This window comes from Mycetomoellerius zeteki, unplaced genomic scaffold, assembly GCF_001594055.1.
Source record: "Mycetomoellerius zeteki isolate Tzet28-1 unplaced genomic scaffold, Tzet1.0 scaffold62, whole genome shotgun sequence".
Taxonomy (NCBI): Eukaryota; Metazoa; Arthropoda; class Insecta; order Hymenoptera; family Formicidae; genus Mycetomoellerius; species Mycetomoellerius zeteki.
The window spans coordinates 1638020-1658382 of record NW_017257632.1 but is presented as its reverse complement, the minus strand read 5'-3'; the positions used below and the strand labels follow the sequence as shown (position 1 = coordinate 1658382).

The following is a 20363-nucleotide window of genomic DNA, read 5'->3' as shown; positions in this document are numbered from 1 at the left end:
AAGCATAAAAAAGAATTGACCCATAAGAATGATTGCCAGACAGCTCGCTGGCAGAGTTGGAGGATTAATCTTTTTTTCTTGTTTTTTTTTCACTATAAAAGTATCTACTATTGATTTTTTTTCCTTTTATACATAATGAAGCTTTTTTATATGGTTAGTAGACCTTTCGTCTCTAAACTGCGCAGAAATCATCATATAATCAAAATTTTATAATGAGGTAATAAATGACGAAATTGAATAAATCAAAATATAGATTTGTCAGATAATCAAATGTGACTTGCTCAGAAACGTAGTGTAGTTTTTGATCAGAAGGCATAACTGGCTGAGCCTTGAACATGATTATTTTCGACGTGATAGCTACCAACGTTTGCTTTCAAAGCAAACAAGCTCCTCGTCTTATTCGCCGTTCAATAAAACGGTAATGTCGCTCCTATAGCCGAAGGGTTTATTTTCTTTAAGCGTTCATAGTAATCATAGAGCATAATGACTTTCGCCAAGCTACCGTGACGATGATTTATTTCAGTTGTCACGAGACTAGTACTCACAGCAATTATAGCACAGCGCGTTATACGAAGATATTAATTCTGTCATGTTTAATTTCAAGCTAGTCATTTAATTAACGCGGTGGAATTCGTTACAAAACACATGAAATAAAGAGAGTGGTACCTAAAATTATCCAATGTGGATAGCACAAGCCATATTATCTAGCAAATTGCATTATTTATCTGGATATATTATCCCGTTCATATAATAAACAACTTCAAAATATAATCATTAAAATCTAACAAGAGAGCAATGTGTACGTATGTACTTATGTGTATAAAATTGTACTATATAAAATTTTCAGTAAGTATTTAATCTCGGTAAAGGATCGTTAGTAACACAAAGCTTGTTGCATAACAAATTATTTAAACAATTCGTGGAATCATCATTTGATAATGACATTAAATTAATATCATTATCTTCATAAATGTATGTCAGTTCTCTAACGATAATATTGAAATATTTATGAAATAAAATTCAGGAATTGATAATAAATTATATTGCTTGTGCAATTTGGTAAGCAATTAAATTATCTTAGCAAATCTAAATTAGTTTTCTGGCTTTGAAACTGTTAACAGGTTCAAAGCTAATGAATTCGCTAGTTTATTCAGCACTTACAGTTGCAAAATTGAATCTATCGTAAGTGAAATTAATTAGACTCCTTGCGCGCAAATGAGTAATGTTCATAAATGTAAACTTTCTAAAAAAAGGTAAAATCTTCTAAAAAGTGAACTATTAAATTAATTAGATTATCTTAGCACATTAATTTTCTAGTTTTAAAACTTACGATAATATTAACTTAATTCGGTAATTTGTTCAGCATTTGCAATTGCAACATTGTATCTATCGTAAGTGAAATTCATTACATTTCGTACTGGAACAGAGTTATATATGCCATAACTTCTCTTAATATGAAATCGCTTGTGCAATTCGAGAAACGATAAGCGGCAGCATGTGCGATCTCTTGAACGATCGTTTAATATCGTGTCGTGCTTAAACGATCCCCGAAGTAAATGTCGATCGGTAGTACTCAAAATGTTTCGCAGAAGGAGATTCTACAGCCTCGACGACACTTTGCTCGTTAATAGGTACATGTTCGTCTCTTATAAGCATCAGCGAACTCATAAATCTTCAACGGGATGCATACAGATGTGCATACTGATACTCTGCATTTGTGACTTGTGCGCTTCGCGATACAGGTATTTCGTGCTCTGATACTCGGCGCGTTTCAAGAGGCGCGGACGGTCGATTCATAACGCGTATGCCGCATATCTCGTTGCACTCCGATGAGTCGCGATCGCGATGAGATCAACGCACCGTTTCGTCAGCTCGAGCGGCGATTGACCTTCTTGCTCTCGACATTCCTGATCGCGGACCATACTCCTTCCTCACGCGCAATATGGAAACGTACAGTTTTGCAGCAGCGGTACTCATTCCGTTTCCGTTCGTCTTTAACAGGTTGCCATTAATTCCTCATTCTAAAATTCTATAACTTTTTCCTGATTTCCAGATAAAATTTCATGATTTTCCTTGATACTTTCAATAATATTTAGAAATTTTTTTGTATTTTTGTCCTGATTTGGAAATCGTCAAATATTTTGTTGAGAGAGCAATTTAATATAACAATGTAAAGAGAGAGAGAGAGAGTACTATTAATATTGCTGCTTGCATTTAGTTGTTAAGTAGTATTGCAAAACTATGTAGGTACGATGAAGGCATATTAAATTTCTTTAAAGCCAAGAATTTTAATTTTCCAGAAAATTTTGTAAAAATTTGACTTTTATCTGATTTGCTTGACCGTTTTCAATATCCCTGATATTTCTCTGATTTCTACTTTTGTGACAATACTCTAACAAAAAAATCTCAATCCTGAGCGATCAAGATTTCTATTAAATTATTAGAAGTATTCTGTCAAGACGTTTGGAAGATCTTTTTCATATAAATCTTATAAGAAAGAACTCCGTACTAATTATATTGAGTTCTGGTGAAATGAGTTAGTTTTCACATGTAATGTAACTTATGATATAATGAACGATTTTCATTATTGCCTTTAATTGTGAAAATCTATGAAAATATTTTAAATTTTTTCTAAATAAGCATTTCAGTCGTGATATTATATATATATCATCTAATATAATACTACTTTGTATTTTATTTTTCCCCCTATTCTCAAAGTATTATTCAAAAATATTGCCGTTTATTTCAATATTATGCATCATGCATAAATCGATAACTGAATCCGACGTTTCACTTTACAATTGGATATTACAGAAATCTTTCTTCAGAAGTATCGAAAAGATCCTGGAATAGCATTAAACTCGCGATAACACCAAGCCTTCCCGATTTTTCGCGCCATTTGTCGCGGACACTTGCTTCCGTTCCGTTAGTAAGGAATCGCTGAATTGGAGTTTAAAGTTTTATGCAAAGGATCAATCCATTTCGCCTTGTCTCTATTTCACCACGCTTCACGGAGCTGAGTTTATTCCAGTTCCGTTCTCGGATTCAGGGCAACTAGCATTCGCACAGCCTCGCGGCGTGTCACAAACTTAAATCTCTCCACCGGCAAAAGATTTATACTTGGATGCGATGGATACGACTACATCGGCTTTCTTGCCTCGAGATATTTTGGTTTTCTTTTTACTGACAAGGTTAACCCCAGCAAGATCCATCTGTAATTTATTTTTTTTTGTATTACGGATTTATATGAGAAAATAACTTAATACTTGTATTGCCATTTCCGACTAACTAGCAAAGTTAGGAAGTTGAATAATTGTATTAAAAAAATTATTTAATAAAATAATAGAATTTTAATGCAAAGTATGTAATGTATATCTATATATATATATTTTTTAAATAATCTTAATAATAAAACTGAAAAATGATTATATAGAACTTAGCAGTATTTATAAACTATAATAATTTAGTTTTCAAGAAATTCTATTTCAATTACACTTTATCTCGAAAATAATATTTATTAGATTTACTAACTGCTAAAATTCGTCCAATGATACGGAATGGTATATGTCGCACCGTTGCATCAGAAACAATTAGCGTGAAAGTTTGTTAATTTGGAGGCTGTAATGCGCGAGAAAGCTATTAGTATACAGAAATGTCTGCTAACGTCATCCTGTGTGCGAAGTAATTACTCTGGAAATTTATAGAGTTGGCACAATTTCACAATATAAACTTTATCACGTGTAATATGTGCCCGAAATAATAAATACATAGAAATTTATTCTAGTTGTAATAAGCAAGTCTGCAGCTCCGAGGATATTGGTGCCAGCTTTGTTGAAATCAATCACTCGAAGATGATGATAATATCATGTATTATAATGTTTCGTGGCGAATATTTCATCGTCATATTTAACGCAGTATATAATTGTAGGTACATGATGAATATAATATTTTAATGTGTATATAATATTTTAATTATTTAATATTGTCAAGAGATACAAAAAAAAAACCAATTTAATACGTTTGCACTCCTTCCGTTATGCTTAAAATATTATTGACGCATTTCAAAAGAAAATACACGTATAACTTTTAATTACGACAAGGAGAATTCAGTAATCACGAAAATATCGATAAGTAACATAATTCAATTTTTCTTCTCTTCGGCAACTACGAGAGAAGAAAAGAACTTTTGTTCGAAGAAAAGTAACATGAACCACTTTATAGATACAGTAAACGAGATGCATTAAAAAGTTCGTAAATTTCTTATGAATGAATGCATTAGGATGACAAAGCAAGACGTTCCTCGTCAAGCGCAGATGCTTCTCAGCAAGTAGTATATACCTTCATTTGCGTGCTTGTAACTTTCTGAGGAAAGAGAGGGACACGTGACTCTCTTGAGAATCTGTCGCAGAGTTCAAGTTAAAAAGATAAGATTTATTCAACGAGCGAGGATTTCGAAAAATAAGTACACGCATTCATTAAAGTAAATTTATTTACATAGAAAAAATTATTTTTTTAACTGCAACCAAAATATTTGGTAGATGCATTATGGTTGGCAGTATATTTTTTGTTTGTGTCAACCAAATTTATTGTAGAGAGAACAAAATTCACGAATTCGTTTAGGTTAGCGTAAATTATTTGCTTAATTTCTTTAACATCAATTTAAAATTTATTTTAGTAAAAAAAAACCGTTTGCTATTATTAGATAAATGCATTTTGTAACATGTTTGTAGTTATATTATCTCAATTACATTAATATATAATCTCTATATAAGTTAATGTATAATAGAGTTTTTTACTTTAATGTAATGAATTTTAATAATAAAATTTTAAATATTCTTATAGCTTTTTTGTATATATATTCTAATTTGCGAATACATTAAGTTATAAGTTTTCTTAAATATAATTTTGTTAAGTATAGTTTATAATATATAATAAGTACATAATAAATGAAAAAGAATTTCATAAATTACATATCAACCAAATAAGTTATTATTCATATCAAATTTTTGTCAGTGTACTGGAAATTGTAATTTAGAATAAGTATGACTGTACTAAAATATTATTGCCACAAATATGTTTTTATTTACAGGAAGAAAAATATTTTGATTGCAGTAACAAAACAGTAAGAACTAAATTTTTTGGTTGGAGTAACCAAATATTTGGTTGAACCTATTTTAAGCTAATTATTTGGTTGGGTTTACCAAATTTTGATTACGACAACCAAGTACTTTTTTCTATGTAGACTTGCTTGCTCAGGATTCCCATTTTTATTTTTGCTTTCATTTCTCCGTTAAACGTTGGAAGTTTCAATCCTCGTGATAAAGGCGGATGGAGTCTTACCGATCGTGACAATGTTACTCGTTTTATTTGATCATGCTGCTTCAGATAGATGCCTCACGCGCGGGTATAATAAAATCACATCGGCCTGCCCACTTTCTCGAAACAAACTTGGCTTTGTTCGCCGTCGTCGACGTTGATGACATCCTTTGTGCGCGACATTTATACGCACAGAGAACGGGGAAACGAACGGTGAAGCCAATGACGGTTTGTCGAGGACGGTCTGTTGTCGTCGTTACCGTTGCCAAATCGGAATACCGGATCGACGGTGACAGAAAATTGAGGGTAACGCGATCGGGAGGGGGATTAATCGCGTCCGGCCGAACGTTATTTCTGCAGGTATAATTGAACGGACGACAGAGGCAGCAGATTAATCGCGGATCTTAATCGCCCGGAGATTCGCAAGGATGGAGGCGCGCCGTTGTTGCACAATGCCACTCTCTCACGTACATTTGATTAAAATACAAAAGTGAAGCAAGCCGGGTTTATTTTGGGTTTCGGTTGACGTTTACGGCAACGTGATCGTGCTCGTTGCTCCATTCGTTTTATTGGGAGCTAACAATTTAAACAACGACTATACTACGTCGGCAAGAATACGATATTACTCTTTCACCCATTTACATGCTTCATTTAGAAGCTGAAGTTCAAGTTCTGAACACCTAAGCAATCTACTGCCTATTTTAAAATACATACTAAATAGCTTATGTTCTTATTGATGACTGGTTTAAATTGATTACCCTTCACGGGATTTGATTTACGCCACTTTCACGGTAAGCGGCTCGACTGGCGGTGGCGTTTGGATCGATATGCAATGCCCACTATCTCGAATGTGCAAAAACGGCGCGGCCGTTTCTCCTTCGCGGAAATGCAGGCTGCGGTTGAAACCGCGCGATATCGCCTCTAGACCTAATGAAAGTTTCATCCGTGAGATGCGGATGCAAGGCTGGAAAGGTTAGAAGTATAGCAATCGACCTGACCTATCTCCGATGCAATTAGTTCGGCAGACGGGTTTGTCGACGCGGATCCCGGAGGGGATTTCGTAATCGAGTTCCTTCCAGGGATAACAAGACAGCCACTATCCAGAAATTGATACAATCTATCAATATAGTTCCGATATTGTTTTATCTAGTCACGCGGATGGATATATTGCATTTGTTTGAGCTTTTATACGTTTTGTGGTCTGAATTTTACGAATTTCTAAAACTTGATAACACAATGACATGCCAATAACGTGAATAAAAAAAAATTATAACTTTTTGATAAAAAATATTTAAAATGGAATTTAATTAATTTTACACTATAACAAATTAAAAAGAGCGTATATATTCTGCAAACAATTATTTTACATAATTTTACATGCACAAAAATAATTCAAATTGGGAAATTGGATTATTGAATCTAAAATATAATTTTTTGGATCAAATTAAAAAAAATCATTGTTTGAAAAAAATACGTAAATCAGTGAAATTTCAGTATCATTACATAACTTTCCCAATATGCGATCTTTTTTTTTTCTAAATAATAATTCTAGATGTACTCACGATTTATTCCTAACTTTAATTTAGTTTTAAATGGAAATGACAATCCGGAAGATGAATCCCATAAGAGAGAACGACTGCGAAGAGCGTGGCCAATATAATGAAGATACTTGTATCTTATAGGACAAGTTCTTAGCGAGCGAATTTCGTCGTTATGTCCGGAAAGGACGTCAATTAGTGCGGAAATCCATCTCTAAGGACTCGGAGATTTCGTGCAGTCGAAAGGCCACGCCGTCGATGGCGTTTGCTGATGACAGAACGTCAAGCCTGTGTCGTAATTGGGGCGAAATCCTCGAGTGCCCTGCTCGATTGTCGTTTCGACTGAAATTCTGTTTGTAAGGTTTGTACCTGGCACGCGATATTCCGGCAATTGCTTTCCGCTAATTACAGCAATACGGGGAGTCTTACGCGCGTTTACGCGTTAGCTAACTTTTGAATTCGCGCGAGTAATTTTCTTCGCGTGTTTCAGGGCATTACTATAATACATCAAGTTATAACTACATTACTCTGTGAACTTAACACTGAACCTAAAATGCATACGTTGCAATATACAGGCTGGTATTCATAGGCGGTTCTTATATTTAAGATCGTCATAAAGATTGTCATAAACCTAACACACAGACTCGTATCTTAAGATATTACTTAAAACGATCTTGAAATAAGAACAGACTATGAATACCAATCTAAATGATACATGACTTAAGCCTCTTATCTTTCAAGATAAAAAAAATGAGATTATTAACTCAAACAGGAATTACTCGTATACTTAAAATGCATGTAAGTAGCTTAATTTCGTTAGACGGATTTTTAATAAAAAATTCTTTTTTATTAATTACAAATATATAAAATTAACGGTTATTCAAATACTGTTCCAATGTCTATTATGACAACAAAACTCAAATATTTAATGCGTTTTTCTTAAGAAAGGATTAATATATATTACTACAATACCGGAAGGTCGCTCCTTTGTTAATCTTGTTTCCAGCTATAATTTCAGTGGAGGATTTTTCATTTTTCCGGTATCTACTTGCGAAAATAAACTCGCGTCTAAATTGTCTTTGTATAATTGTTATTTGACGCTTCAATTCGCGCGACAAAACCGTAACACCTCGACGCGAAGGGCGATTATCTCGGCGCTAATACTTCGAGGCGAGGATTGCCACGTGGCGTTGGTAATCTTCATTAGCGGCGGTAGAAAGAAACGCGGTAATTAATGTCGTAAGATAACTCGAAATAATTTACGCGTCATAACCAAGCGGCGTTGAGCTGCTAAACGGCTACACTTTTGCAATGCGAAGGCCGCGCTCTGCTCTCGCACATTCGCGCCCTCGGGCGAGCGATTTAGTCGTTGGTCAGTGAACCGTGATTCACAAGAATAATTTGTTAAGCGTGGGTTCCCAACTTCAATTCGCTTTTTGTTCCATATACTTTTTCGCAAAGCCGTGTGTTATTGAAATGGGGGGATAATATAGGATTAATTTTATATAAGCTTTCTACAATGAGCCATTAGGCCATTACCTAGGCTTTAAGTTCTAAGCCGTAAGAAATTGATCCAATCACAGTTGAATGTGAGAAGAATAATCAACTATGATTGGTCAATTTCTTACGGCTTATAACATAGGTAATGGCTTTATTGTAGAAAGCCCATTATGGATAATAAGGTATAAGTAATACAAAACGAGTTAAACTATCACGTTGCACGTGAAAAGCGTTAAATGTCAAAGTAAGATATAATTACTTCGCTACAAATGCATTTTGCATTTTATTCAGCGTAATATATTAACGCAGTCCGCATACGGAGCTGTAATTCGAGAAATGTGTTGCCAGCCGGGTTGATATTCGCGATGGTGCATCGCTGTTTTGCCGCGTAAAATTCATTCAATACCCTTGTAACGAGATGTATTTTGAATATGGATTTATTACGATGCATTTGCATATAATTTGCCGCTTCGGAATATTTATACGTTTCGTCGGGTGGTCCAAATTATCACGCACTTTCATATTCCTGCTCTCTCGTCGCCTCGTATTTCAGAGTGAATGATAGATCTATTCGGATTCTGTGATATGTGAATGTCCGCGACGAATTCATGCGTATGACGGTCGAGCGATTTTTAAGCTTGAGGATCGTTCCCATCGCATTGTCGCGGCGTTTCCGAATCGATCGGAAACGCTCTCATTTCAAAAACCGGATTGCAATGGATTCCCAAATGTACTTTGCAAGCTTTTTTTTTAACCATCACTTTTCACGCAGATATACAGAAAGTTGTTTAACATTGAATATTTATAAAGAAATTTTTTTAAGTGGTAGAAAGGTCAAACGAACGAGCAATTATGATTAAGAAAAATTAAAACTAGTCTAGAATTGAAAACGTCAAGAAGGGATTAAAACTAGTAATTAAATAATATAAAAATTTAAAATTTAGAAACGTTATCTATAATCATTAAATTGTTCAATGAACGACAGAAATGCAGATTTTCACTTAATATTCTCTTTAGGCAAATAAAATATTCGAAAGAAAAAATGTTTTCTTCGAAGCTTGCGAGCAAAGCCGGCGGGCGAAGCCTTTTTGCGTCTAGATACTGTTTGATCCAATTAAGCTTTCCCCATTATGTGCAACGAGGCACAGAAGCGGCACAAATGATGAACTAAAAAAAGGGGAGAAATCGCAACACAATCGGCGTAGGGAACGATCCTCCGTGCGTTTCGCACGTACGTAATGGCCGTCGCTAATTAAATCGAATTCTGCAGGAAGAAATCAGTTGAACACCGTTCCTCTCTGGAGAATGCGATCAAATTGACGACTTGGATGCAAGAATCGAACAAGCTTATCTTCTTCGATGAATAATTTTATTATATTCAATAAATGCAGTTTATCGTTTGTTGCAAAAATCCAGTATTTTCAAAGTTAAATCGTATTTGCATAAAGTTTTATGAAAACTTGATCAATCACTAGATATCGTTTCTACAATTAAGCAATACGTCATCAACACAGCTGAATTAAATTTCCTTCAGAAAATCATATTTTAAATATGTTAATGATATACATAAAATTGAGATTTGAAAACATTTGATGATTAAAAATTTAAAGATTTAAAACTATGTTGATTGATATTAAAAAGTATTAGTGACGTTCAAAAAAGCAGACTTGTCCGATTCTGCACTTTCATGCTGTCGATTGCTGAAACGCATGTCGAGGGACGCGAGGGGAATGATGTGTTATGAAGTTACACGTACATAACACCAATAGAAGGAAATAAAAAAAGAACTGAGGGAGATGAAAGAAAAAAGGAGAGATAGACTCACCCAGTGTCGGCGTTGTGTAGTCCCAGCTTTCGGCATCGTTCTTGTAGACGTTGAGCTTTGTCGGCTGAAAAGATAAACAACGATATATTTAAATACGGCTTCAAATATTGCAGAGAATCGACGTGTAAATTGTTTTTTTTTTCGCACAGAGAAAAATGTATCTTGATTGGAAACTTGTAAACGTAACAAAGAGAAGATAAAAAATAAATTAAATACTGCTACTAACTTCATTTTGTTACACGTTACATGGAATTTCTTTTCAAAAGTTTCAATCATAGAAATTAGTCCATAAAATTTTTACTCGCAAACAATGTCCTGTTGCAAAAAGCTACGTGTAGATGGGCGCATAATGTTGTTATTGAGAGTTTCATATTGAGTTTCCACTGAATGAGGAATAGCAAGTTATCCATAACTCAATATCGCAATTTTCGAAGGTACCGTATCACATCCTTCGATTACAGCAACGAATAATCCGTGCTTGTTCTCAGTCGCCTAATAAATACTTCGGCGAATCTCTCGGGCATGCAAGATGCTAATTCGATTAGCTTAAGCGACGCGAATCCCCAGGTGTTAAATAGAACAGCTCTCTTCCTCCACTGAACTTCCAATGATTTGCCGTGAAATTCGCAGCTCCCCAAAACTACATATAAGTATAAACGATCGATGGTTTTGTCAAAATCGTTCTTCTCTTGTCGTCGAAAAAATTCACTCTATTTTTGAGAGTGTATCGTAATATATCAGTATATGCATCCGCGCGATTACGAGAGCGCTTTCCACGGCCGTAAAAACGTCACGCTTCGGGCTGAATAACCGCTCCGGTATATCTCGTCTACTGTGATAATAATTCCGCGAGTAAAACCCGGCAGGGAAAGTAAAGCGGCGTAGACAGGAGATACAGCAATCCAGCTTAGCCACGTTTACCAACCACGCCGAGTACGTGGAAAAAGTTAACGGCCCGCCTGCAATAAGTCGTCGCATTCCACCTCGTTTCCAGGCAGGCAGGGCTCCGCGCACTTAGGACAAGCTTTACAATTACATTTCTTGCCATTATAACCACCATATAAAGTTACATGGTGACTTCGAATGATAACTTTCGAGCGTTACTTCGAGAAAGGCTTTATAGGTCACGTCGAGAAAATATATCTTTGTCTCTTCACGCTCGCTCAGTAAATTTGTTTCTTATTTCTAACCGTATCTATAGTGCCCATCAATTTTTCTTGCAGATATTCCGATTTTCATAGATAAAACGTACAGAATGAACGAAAAATAATTTCTAGAAGACACACTTAATTTGACGTAACAAAAGCCGAAAAAGAATATAATGAGATTAATTTTAATGGAAACATTTGCTCTAAGAAAAACTAAAATACATGCGTATGTCGCTTTAAAAGATTATATTAAGATATCGTCTTTTCGTTGCAAAAATACTAAATGTAATTTAAATTGCGTCTTGTTTTATTTCAATATTTTTAAACTCATTTGTCTCCTTTTTAAAAATTTGAGACAACTCAGAGGAGTTGGTGCCAAGGTAGAGAAAAACAGAAGATAATAGAAGAAACTGTCGAACGTGGTCCGAAAGTTTGTTCGTTTGCGGTGGTCGAGAAGCTTACAAAGATTCACTATGAAAAACTAAGAAGAGAAAACCAGTCGACGTCGTCTTCATGCATCGGTCGCGAGAAAGAAGCGTTATTCTATTCGAGATAATCTGCACATTTATAAGAGCTAAATGTACGAACACATGTTCGTTTATCGTGCGAGATGCGTGTTAACATTTGTCTCGGGCCTGTTGTTCGAGAGATATTAAGTAAATACTGTATTTTGTCGTAGCTTGTTTCCATCAAAAGATATAAAAACTTAAAAATAAAAAGCAGAGACAAGATCTCGGCAAAAATCGCTCTTTTTTAACGAGAATTTTCAACGAAAAAAAATTACAGGGATTATTTTCAATTTCGAATATTTTTCTTTAGTGAACACTCAGTTATCGGATGTACTTTTATTCATATTGATCATCTCTTCGTAATTAAAAACAAATTTTTGCACATACTTTGACATTTTTAATAATTCATACAAAAAAATTATTATTTCAATCCACATGAGTTCATCATATCGTTAAAAATTTTTACAATTACGATTAAATATTCAATTTTATTTACGCAAAAAATTATATTACCTTTCTTTCTTTTCTCATTTTTAAATATTATTCTTTAAAATATTTCTTTATCTAAAATAAACATTACTATCAATAATTTCATTGTATGCAGCAGAAAATATCCTTGTTTCTCGCATTACAGAAGGTTCTATTTCCGTAAAATCGATCGACTCATTGCACGTGCAATTTCTGGGCAATCTTGCCGCAATTTACAGAGAGTTACACGTGCGCTCCACTCATTTTTGTAAGAGAGTAGATGGTACCTATATATAGTATGCGACAAATTTCTTTTTGAAATACTAATAATTTTTCATGTAACTGTAAGTGCCGTTATTACATCATTAATACTACAATATGATTGCAGATTCTTCCGAAGGGAAAACATACCGCTTAAGTTCGAAGAAGTTATTTTATACGTATGAAGATATTTGATATTTTCAAAGCTCTCTTCATCCCACTGTTGAAATTTTCAAAAGCTTAGATTGCTAACCTACGGTGTTAAAGTCGCTTTGAAGTCGCCATGAGAATTATTCAACAGGATACAACCTTGATGTAGCTGCTACTATACCCCTATATTTCGAGCTTAATCATTTTCCCCTGAGTGTAATTAGTTCCTCTTTATTGCGCCGAGGTGAGGTAATGCCGTTTACTTCGCCTCGGTGTTAGCTGCCTACGTGCATTAATCCACGTAGAAAGTAACTTTGTGTCTCTCTTATAGCGTCACTTGTAAGTAGCTGCAAGAAACTGATATGCGACAGCGTAGAACGTCACTTTTGTGAAAAAGCTTATATGCAAAATCATTCTATGACTGGCAATAAACATCAGACATATTTTTATTACTTGAATTTTTTTGAAAGGATCACCGTCACTTTAGTGTGTCTATATACTTTATATTGCGTGTTCACTAGAGTACTTATGCTAATAAAAAATATCTTTATAAAATGTTTTTAAAGAGGATATAGATTTAATTTTTTTTTTCATCCTTTTGATTACTTAGACCTACAGACGTACATCCTTTGCGTTCTTTCACTCGCGGCATTCATAATTCAGAAGAGGAACTGAACTCTTTTCTGGCAGATATGCAGTAGCAAATGGAGCAGACTTTTGCGTGCCGCAATTGCAGCACGACCGGGAAAATTATTAAAGCCGGAAGATAAGGCTATGTAGCAGCGTAGTTGAATAATTCAAGCGACTCGAAAACGCTAATTTCGCCGGCGGGAAAGAGAGACGTTCGCCTCGTCGGAGCACCTCATTTCATCTGACGACGACGAGCCTCTTCTTATTGGATTTAAGACGTTGAGTTAAGCATTGAGAACTGCGGGCGGATTCCGCTGGCGCATTATAGTGCAGCCAGAGCCGATTTAGAATCGATGCTGTATGATGCGCCGCGAGGTATAATTATCTCAGTTCATTTTATCTCAATTAATTCATCACAATGAAAATAATAATAGCTGCGAGTGATGATAACATTAGTACCAAAGTGTACCGAAATAAATGTAAGGAGATATATATTAATACGAATGTATTTATGTAGAATTATTTCTCGAGCTCGAAAGGCTAGCTAACGAATTATATTTGGCTCCATACCTCACAAAAGTTTCATACAACTTCAATAGCACTTGAAGTCGGAGAAACGTAAACTTGCAATTGGTTGTAGATTGCGGCAATGCGAAAAAGCTTTTTCAATTCACGTAGAATATCGTCTCGCGAGTTTATACAGACTGTCGTGTAGCGAGTTATTTAGTTGGCCTACATAGAGTATTCCACAGGGTTTCATTCGATCTTAATCTCAATGATAGTTTGGTTAATCAATACTTGTCGACATAACACATTGGAGTGCCAACAACTTCGCAAACTGAGCGTGCAATTTATTATGCGCTGTTTAAAGCAAATTTTACCGTTTTTTCTTCGAAATTATAATTTCTAAAAGATTTAATGGTTACTTGAAAAAATTGCAGTGTGTTCGTGTTTTTCAGATTTGTACCATGAAAAAAAGTCCAGGATAATCTGTATATATAATTTATTTTAGTAAACTGTGAGATATGCCATTTAAAAGATTTAAAATTTTAATTCTGCAAACGCTTTGGGACATCACGGAAATAACACAACACTGAGCATCATGAGATTACGCAGAAAATATTGTATAAGCTAGCAGAACAAAAAATATAGAACTGTAGTAAAATTTTAATTTAGTTGAAGAGGAAAGTAAGTAAAACAATCACGTGAGGCTTCCATGATTGTCATGATAAAATTAAAAGTATCGCGTCATCTAGAATTTTTTCACAACGCTTGAGAAGCGTATATAGTTACTATAGGTCTGTTTTTTAATTCTTGTACTAAACTGCACTTGAACTCTTTTTCCCGCTTTCGCCAAATATTAAACACATATCTATCTCACTTTAAGTTCCAAAAGTGTACACTATATAGTTCAGCCACAGAAAACAAACCCTACCGAATAGCGAGGACTCGAATCGAACCTTTCCCTCATAAAACTTTTCACCTACGATCGTTTGAATAACACATCCCAAAATCTCGGGCAGTTTTCAATGCTACAATCTATGGAGCGCCACACATTGGCCGGATTCATACCGCGGAACGGAAAACGCGGAAAGCATAGACCATTGTTTCACGCTGAACGTCCCTCTCGTAACGAGCCAACCGAACTCTTATTGATCCGCGAATCAGACGGTGCGTTACTGATTTATGATCTTCGGTGAGAGCAAAAACGAATCGCTCCGATACCTCCATTCCGTTCCTGTTGTACGTATCATAGTAGCTTTTGATCCGCTTTCAACTTTTTGTTAAAAGATTCTTTTCCCCCAAAAAATATGTGGGACGCGAATATGTAGGAATAAAAAAATTCTATGAAGGAACTTTTCAAAGTTCTCGCGGAAAAACAATTTCAGAAATAATATATGATCACCTAATTTTCTGTCGCAAAAATGTGTGCGATGAAAAATAATAATTTTTATAATAGTATTGTTTTGTAAATTCATAATGCAATATCAAGTAAAAAAGGCTAAAAGATTTATACAGAATTTTAGAAATATCTTGCAGTAGTACACGCGTATCCATATTAAATAAAAAACAAACAATATTTTACTTCGTAATTTAATATTTTACATACACTGCGAAAACGATACTTTATTTATGAGACATAATGTTCATTTTACTAAAATAAACCTATATTTAAATATGGTAAAATAAAATTTTATTCCTAGCAAATAAATCGTCTATTTTATTTTTTTACAATTACTTAATAAGCAAAATAAAATATATTTCACAGAAATGTATATTCCGTCATCACAGTCAAATTTGTTTATAATCAATAAATATCGAAGAAAACGTCAAAAGTATCAATTCATTCGCTTCTGAATATTTCGACTTTTTTTTAGTGTACATTGGCGAGACGAATAAACCTGAAAATTTTTACATCGAGCATTACGTTCTCGCATTTTTCCTGATAGGTAGAATATTTTAAATTGTTCTCTCCCGCCGCTATCGAACCTCACGCGCAAAACATACATATCGCGAATTGCCATGGATATGCGTTTCTTTTTTTTATTTCGTCATAAGCTGCAGCGTGGAACGTGATGACCGTTTCGCACGTGCAGAAATGAGGATACCCAGGGGGGAATTCGTGATATCGTCGAATAAAGGAAGATGATACTATGCGCCAAGTAAGCCGCTCCGCGAAGACTCGCAAGCGTAATCTGCCCCCGAGTTTCACAACCGCGCATCGAAGAACATAAAACAAACGTGCGTGAGAGTTGAGAGCCGAATGAACGAGTGGGATTTCGTTGGCCGTTCGTTGTAGCCATCGTCATAAAACTCCGATGGTTTTTTCAGTCCTTTACGATCTCCCTTCTTTATCTCTTTTTTTTTTGTGTTCCTGCAGAAAAACGCGTTTAACGATGGAACGGATGAAGTAATTAACACCGCGAATAAAGACTCCAATGGTATTAACTTTTTTTTTGTCCCTCGCCTTTGTATATTTCGCTAAACGTAATCTTCCATAGTTCTCTCAGTTCCTGAGTTTTGTGTGAATATTAAAAGAATCGCCACTTCAAGAATTCTAATACAGTAAAAACGAATTTAATATACACACAGAAAGTACAGTTTTGCTGAAGTGTGAAGAATTTTAGCCATGCAGAAAATAATTTTGTTTGAATCATCAAAATAATGATATAGAATGTTCAAACTGGTTGCTAAAATGTTAAAACTTTTTGTATTGTCTTGAGATACCAATGTAATTATTTTGATCTAACAAAATTATTTTCAGATTTGGATCTAAATTTTTGGCTAAATTTTTATATACACTGAAAGAGTAGTTTTGTTGAAGAATTTAAAAATTTAGCTAGATACAGATTTAAAAAATAATTTTGCTGGATCATCAAAACAATTAAGGATAGGACGATAAAATTTGCAAGAACATCAAACCATTTTACAGCATTGCTCATCATGCTTAAGATTCATGCAAAATTATTTTGATGGTCCAACAAAACTATTATTAGATCTGTATCTAGCCATTTTTTCTTTCAACTTTCAGTGTACTTCAACAAAATCGTTCTTTCCTTGCAAATATTACGCAAGTAAAGGATCACCCATATACGAGATATATAGAATAAATAATCTAGAATAAATAATAGCAACGAAAAAAAGAAGCTAAACCAACGGTCAGCTCCATAAACATCCCGATAGACAATGGATATTATTTATTAACCACGAACACACTTACGATAACGGTAGCGAACATTTGCACGCGATAAAACGTCTGAGCATGTCCATCACTCGAGTCTCGACAGTTTGGCAGGCTTGACGAGCAGCGATATATAAAATTCGCCTCCGATATCGCGTACCGATACTACCGATGTGCTTTTATCTCTCCCCTGTGAGCTGCTTTGATGGAAAAAGCCAGGAAAAAGGAGGAAGAAAGAAAAAGCGATTGGAAACATACGAGCCCGTTTTGTTCCGCGGACAAACTTTTCCGCGACGAGTGTTCTTCTTTTTTCTACATACCAGCGCAACATTACCGATGTTTTTGCGGTATAAAATAATAAATCACCGGAACGAAATCAATATTCAACGTGCATTCAAAACGTAAAAACCTAACATAATATATCAGATATACAACAAATATTTAAAAGTAGAAGAAGGATTAGCGTTAATCTTTACCCTGCATTAACAAATTTTAGCACATACCTGCTTTTTATAGATATAATACGTTAAAGTAAAATATTGTTTTCGCGAACGGCATATATACGATCGTCATAGATTTTAAACGTGTAATTGATTTAAACAGTAATTATAACGTAGCCTCTCGTAATTGTCACTCACATGCACAGAGCTGTTGCTTCGAACTCTATTTCTGATTCGGAGTCGTAAATGTGGTCACGCGTCACATATTTCTCGTAGCATGCAATTTAACGTCTAATTTCGGTTGTCAGCAACCGAAAGTCCGGCGGGGCACGCGAAAAAGAAATTTATGCCTGCTATTCACGCCTCAAGTACTTGTGACGCCTGCAAACGTCGTATCGACTTACTGACTATTTCAGTATTCGTCCTAGTCCGGATACTGAATCCCAATCGATTCTCAAACTACCAATCTGTTAAAACAAACCTTGAAGTTAAATAAAGAATAAAATCCTGTCGTCCGTCTATATCCTTGAAGGTAAATTCGCGAAAAGTCATTCGTTTTCGACCGAAAATGTATTCCGCTTATGACCTGAGAGCCGTTCTGTATTTTGACGTTTCTATTAAAGAACCAGCGATTTCGTATAATAAAAAATATACTAAATTTTAATAAATCATTTGTTTGAATAGTGCTAACTGCTTACTAAACATACTATATTTATTTGATATAAAAACCATTGATTTACATTGTAAAAAATAAAATGACAATTTTAACTAAAGATGTATAGTGGACTTTCTGAAGCACGCAAAAATGTTAAAATTAACTTAAAGACGTATAATGGACTTTCTGAGACATGCAAATATGTTAAAATTAACAAAAAAATGTTAATTTTAGCATGTCTCAGAAAGTCCATTATACGTTTTTAAATTAACATTTTATTTTTTACAGTGTAAATCAATGATTTTTATACCAGTGTAACTATCATTTTTTTCAATGAGTAAATATTTTATTAAAATTTAGAATTTTTTTTCTCATTGTGCGGGTGAAAATTTCGCTATTTATCACTAAGATTTACTGCCTAATTAACGCTAATGTTTCAATTTGAGACAACATTGTATTCAAAGTGTGTATTTATTTGTTTTTTAGTACCTCAAATGTAATTCTCTGGATACACACTAAATGAAATGAAATTAAAAATTAAAGCTTGCCTTAGTTCGACGACAAAAACACGATGCGCTTTTGTGAAAACGCTTTTATGACGCGAGATGAAAATCATTTTCGCAATTTTAAGACGCAATCTCCCGCCAACTTGGAAATCACCCGGCCGCGTTGTCACTCCTGTCGAATTTGTCATGCTTGCGGCCAATTTTCGTCATCGGCCAACGCTCGCGTTGCACTTTTGAGAAATATGTGGTGATTCAGACTCACATCAACTATGATTCAACGGCGTATATCCACGAAAATTAAGTCGCCCACGTAGTAACGTGCGCGACTCCGAAATCTGTCGAAATAGCGGCCAGATTTATTTCAACGCCGTCCTTTTCGTTTCCGTCAATCATTTTTATCATATATAGTCAATGAACGGAATGGTCGGATATATGAATGAAGATGAGCTGCTTTCATAACGCATGGTAAAATAATTTCAATTATAATACGAATTTGGATCGATGAGAATAAATGAAATTAAATAACAGAAATCCTACACTGAGAAAACAACTGTTTGGTATTACCATAGAAAATGATTTAAATGACTATAATTATAGTTATTTCAACCACTTTTATGGTTATAATAACTATAATTATAGTCATTTTCGGTTGTCTAAAACTGTATATGTTGGTTGATAGAACTATACATATAGTTATTATTACTAATACTATAATAGTCATAATAATTATATAATAATTTTTAGACCGTGTACATGAGAGACACAACCGATAAATTAGAGCCCTATACGGTCGAAGCTATAGATTTTTAAAATGCTTAAATAATTCAATCTTGAATCACTAAATATGATATGTATGTACTAGACATATATATCACAATTGTAGTCTAACGAACTTTTTTCAGCATATTAACATCTTTGAAATATGATACCTGATTGAGCATTGAAATTATTAAAATTTAATTTAATTCGCGAAATTATTACATGTGGTTTAATTGTGTTTAGTCCGGAAATATTTCGGTGCACAGTTCGTTAGACTATAATTGTGATATGTATGTCTAGTACATACATATCATATTTAGTGATTCAAGATTGAATTATTTAAGCATTTTAAATAATTATAATTATAGTTAATATGTAACTACCGTTACAAATACCAAACAGTTTTTCTCAATGTGTACGAGTATATTCGGTCAAAGCTGATATTAGCGCTTAAATATTTCTGCAAAAATTTATATACATATCTGATTCTGCAAACCGCGCACCAAAATCTTTCTCGGTCTTGAAACGCAATCATGAACAGAACTATGAGTAAATAATATCACATTTGACATTATATTGACAGCAGTTTAGTAATTTTTTATGCTAATAAGCATATATCTTTATAAGAATATTAATAATCTGATGTTAACAAGAATCTTAAATCTACAAATTTATTACAAAAAATATTGTCTAAAATACTTTCATGTTTATATATATAGTATATATATCCATCTTATTTTTATAATACTTTATTAATATCGCGATCAAAAATAACTTCGAATATGCAAATTTAAGATGACAAATCTTTTTGCAACGGATGCCAAATTTTCGCGTTCGCATGCGAAAAATCTTATTTACTTTGATACATGTGGTAGTAGTGATGCAGCTACAATCTCGATCGAGTATTCGATCGAATATTAATATCACTCGCGGATCTTTCGTTCCAATATTGCTATCTATCGGAAATCAGTATTCA

The 20363-nt window shown here is 34.3% G+C and overlaps 1 protein-coding gene across 2 annotated transcripts in view; it reads right to left on the bottom strand.

The window, feature by feature from the left end:
• sm (smooth) overlaps positions 1–20363 on the bottom strand; it is a 160493-nt gene that overhangs the window by 36315 nt on the left and 103815 nt on the right. For both annotated transcript variants that reach the window (XM_018457351.1, XM_018457352.1), the window contains exon 6: positions 10180–10243. In XM_018457351.1, the coding sequence (XP_018312853.1) occupies positions 10180–10243 (64 nt within the window). The remainder of the gene's footprint in view (positions 1–10179; positions 10244–20363) is intronic.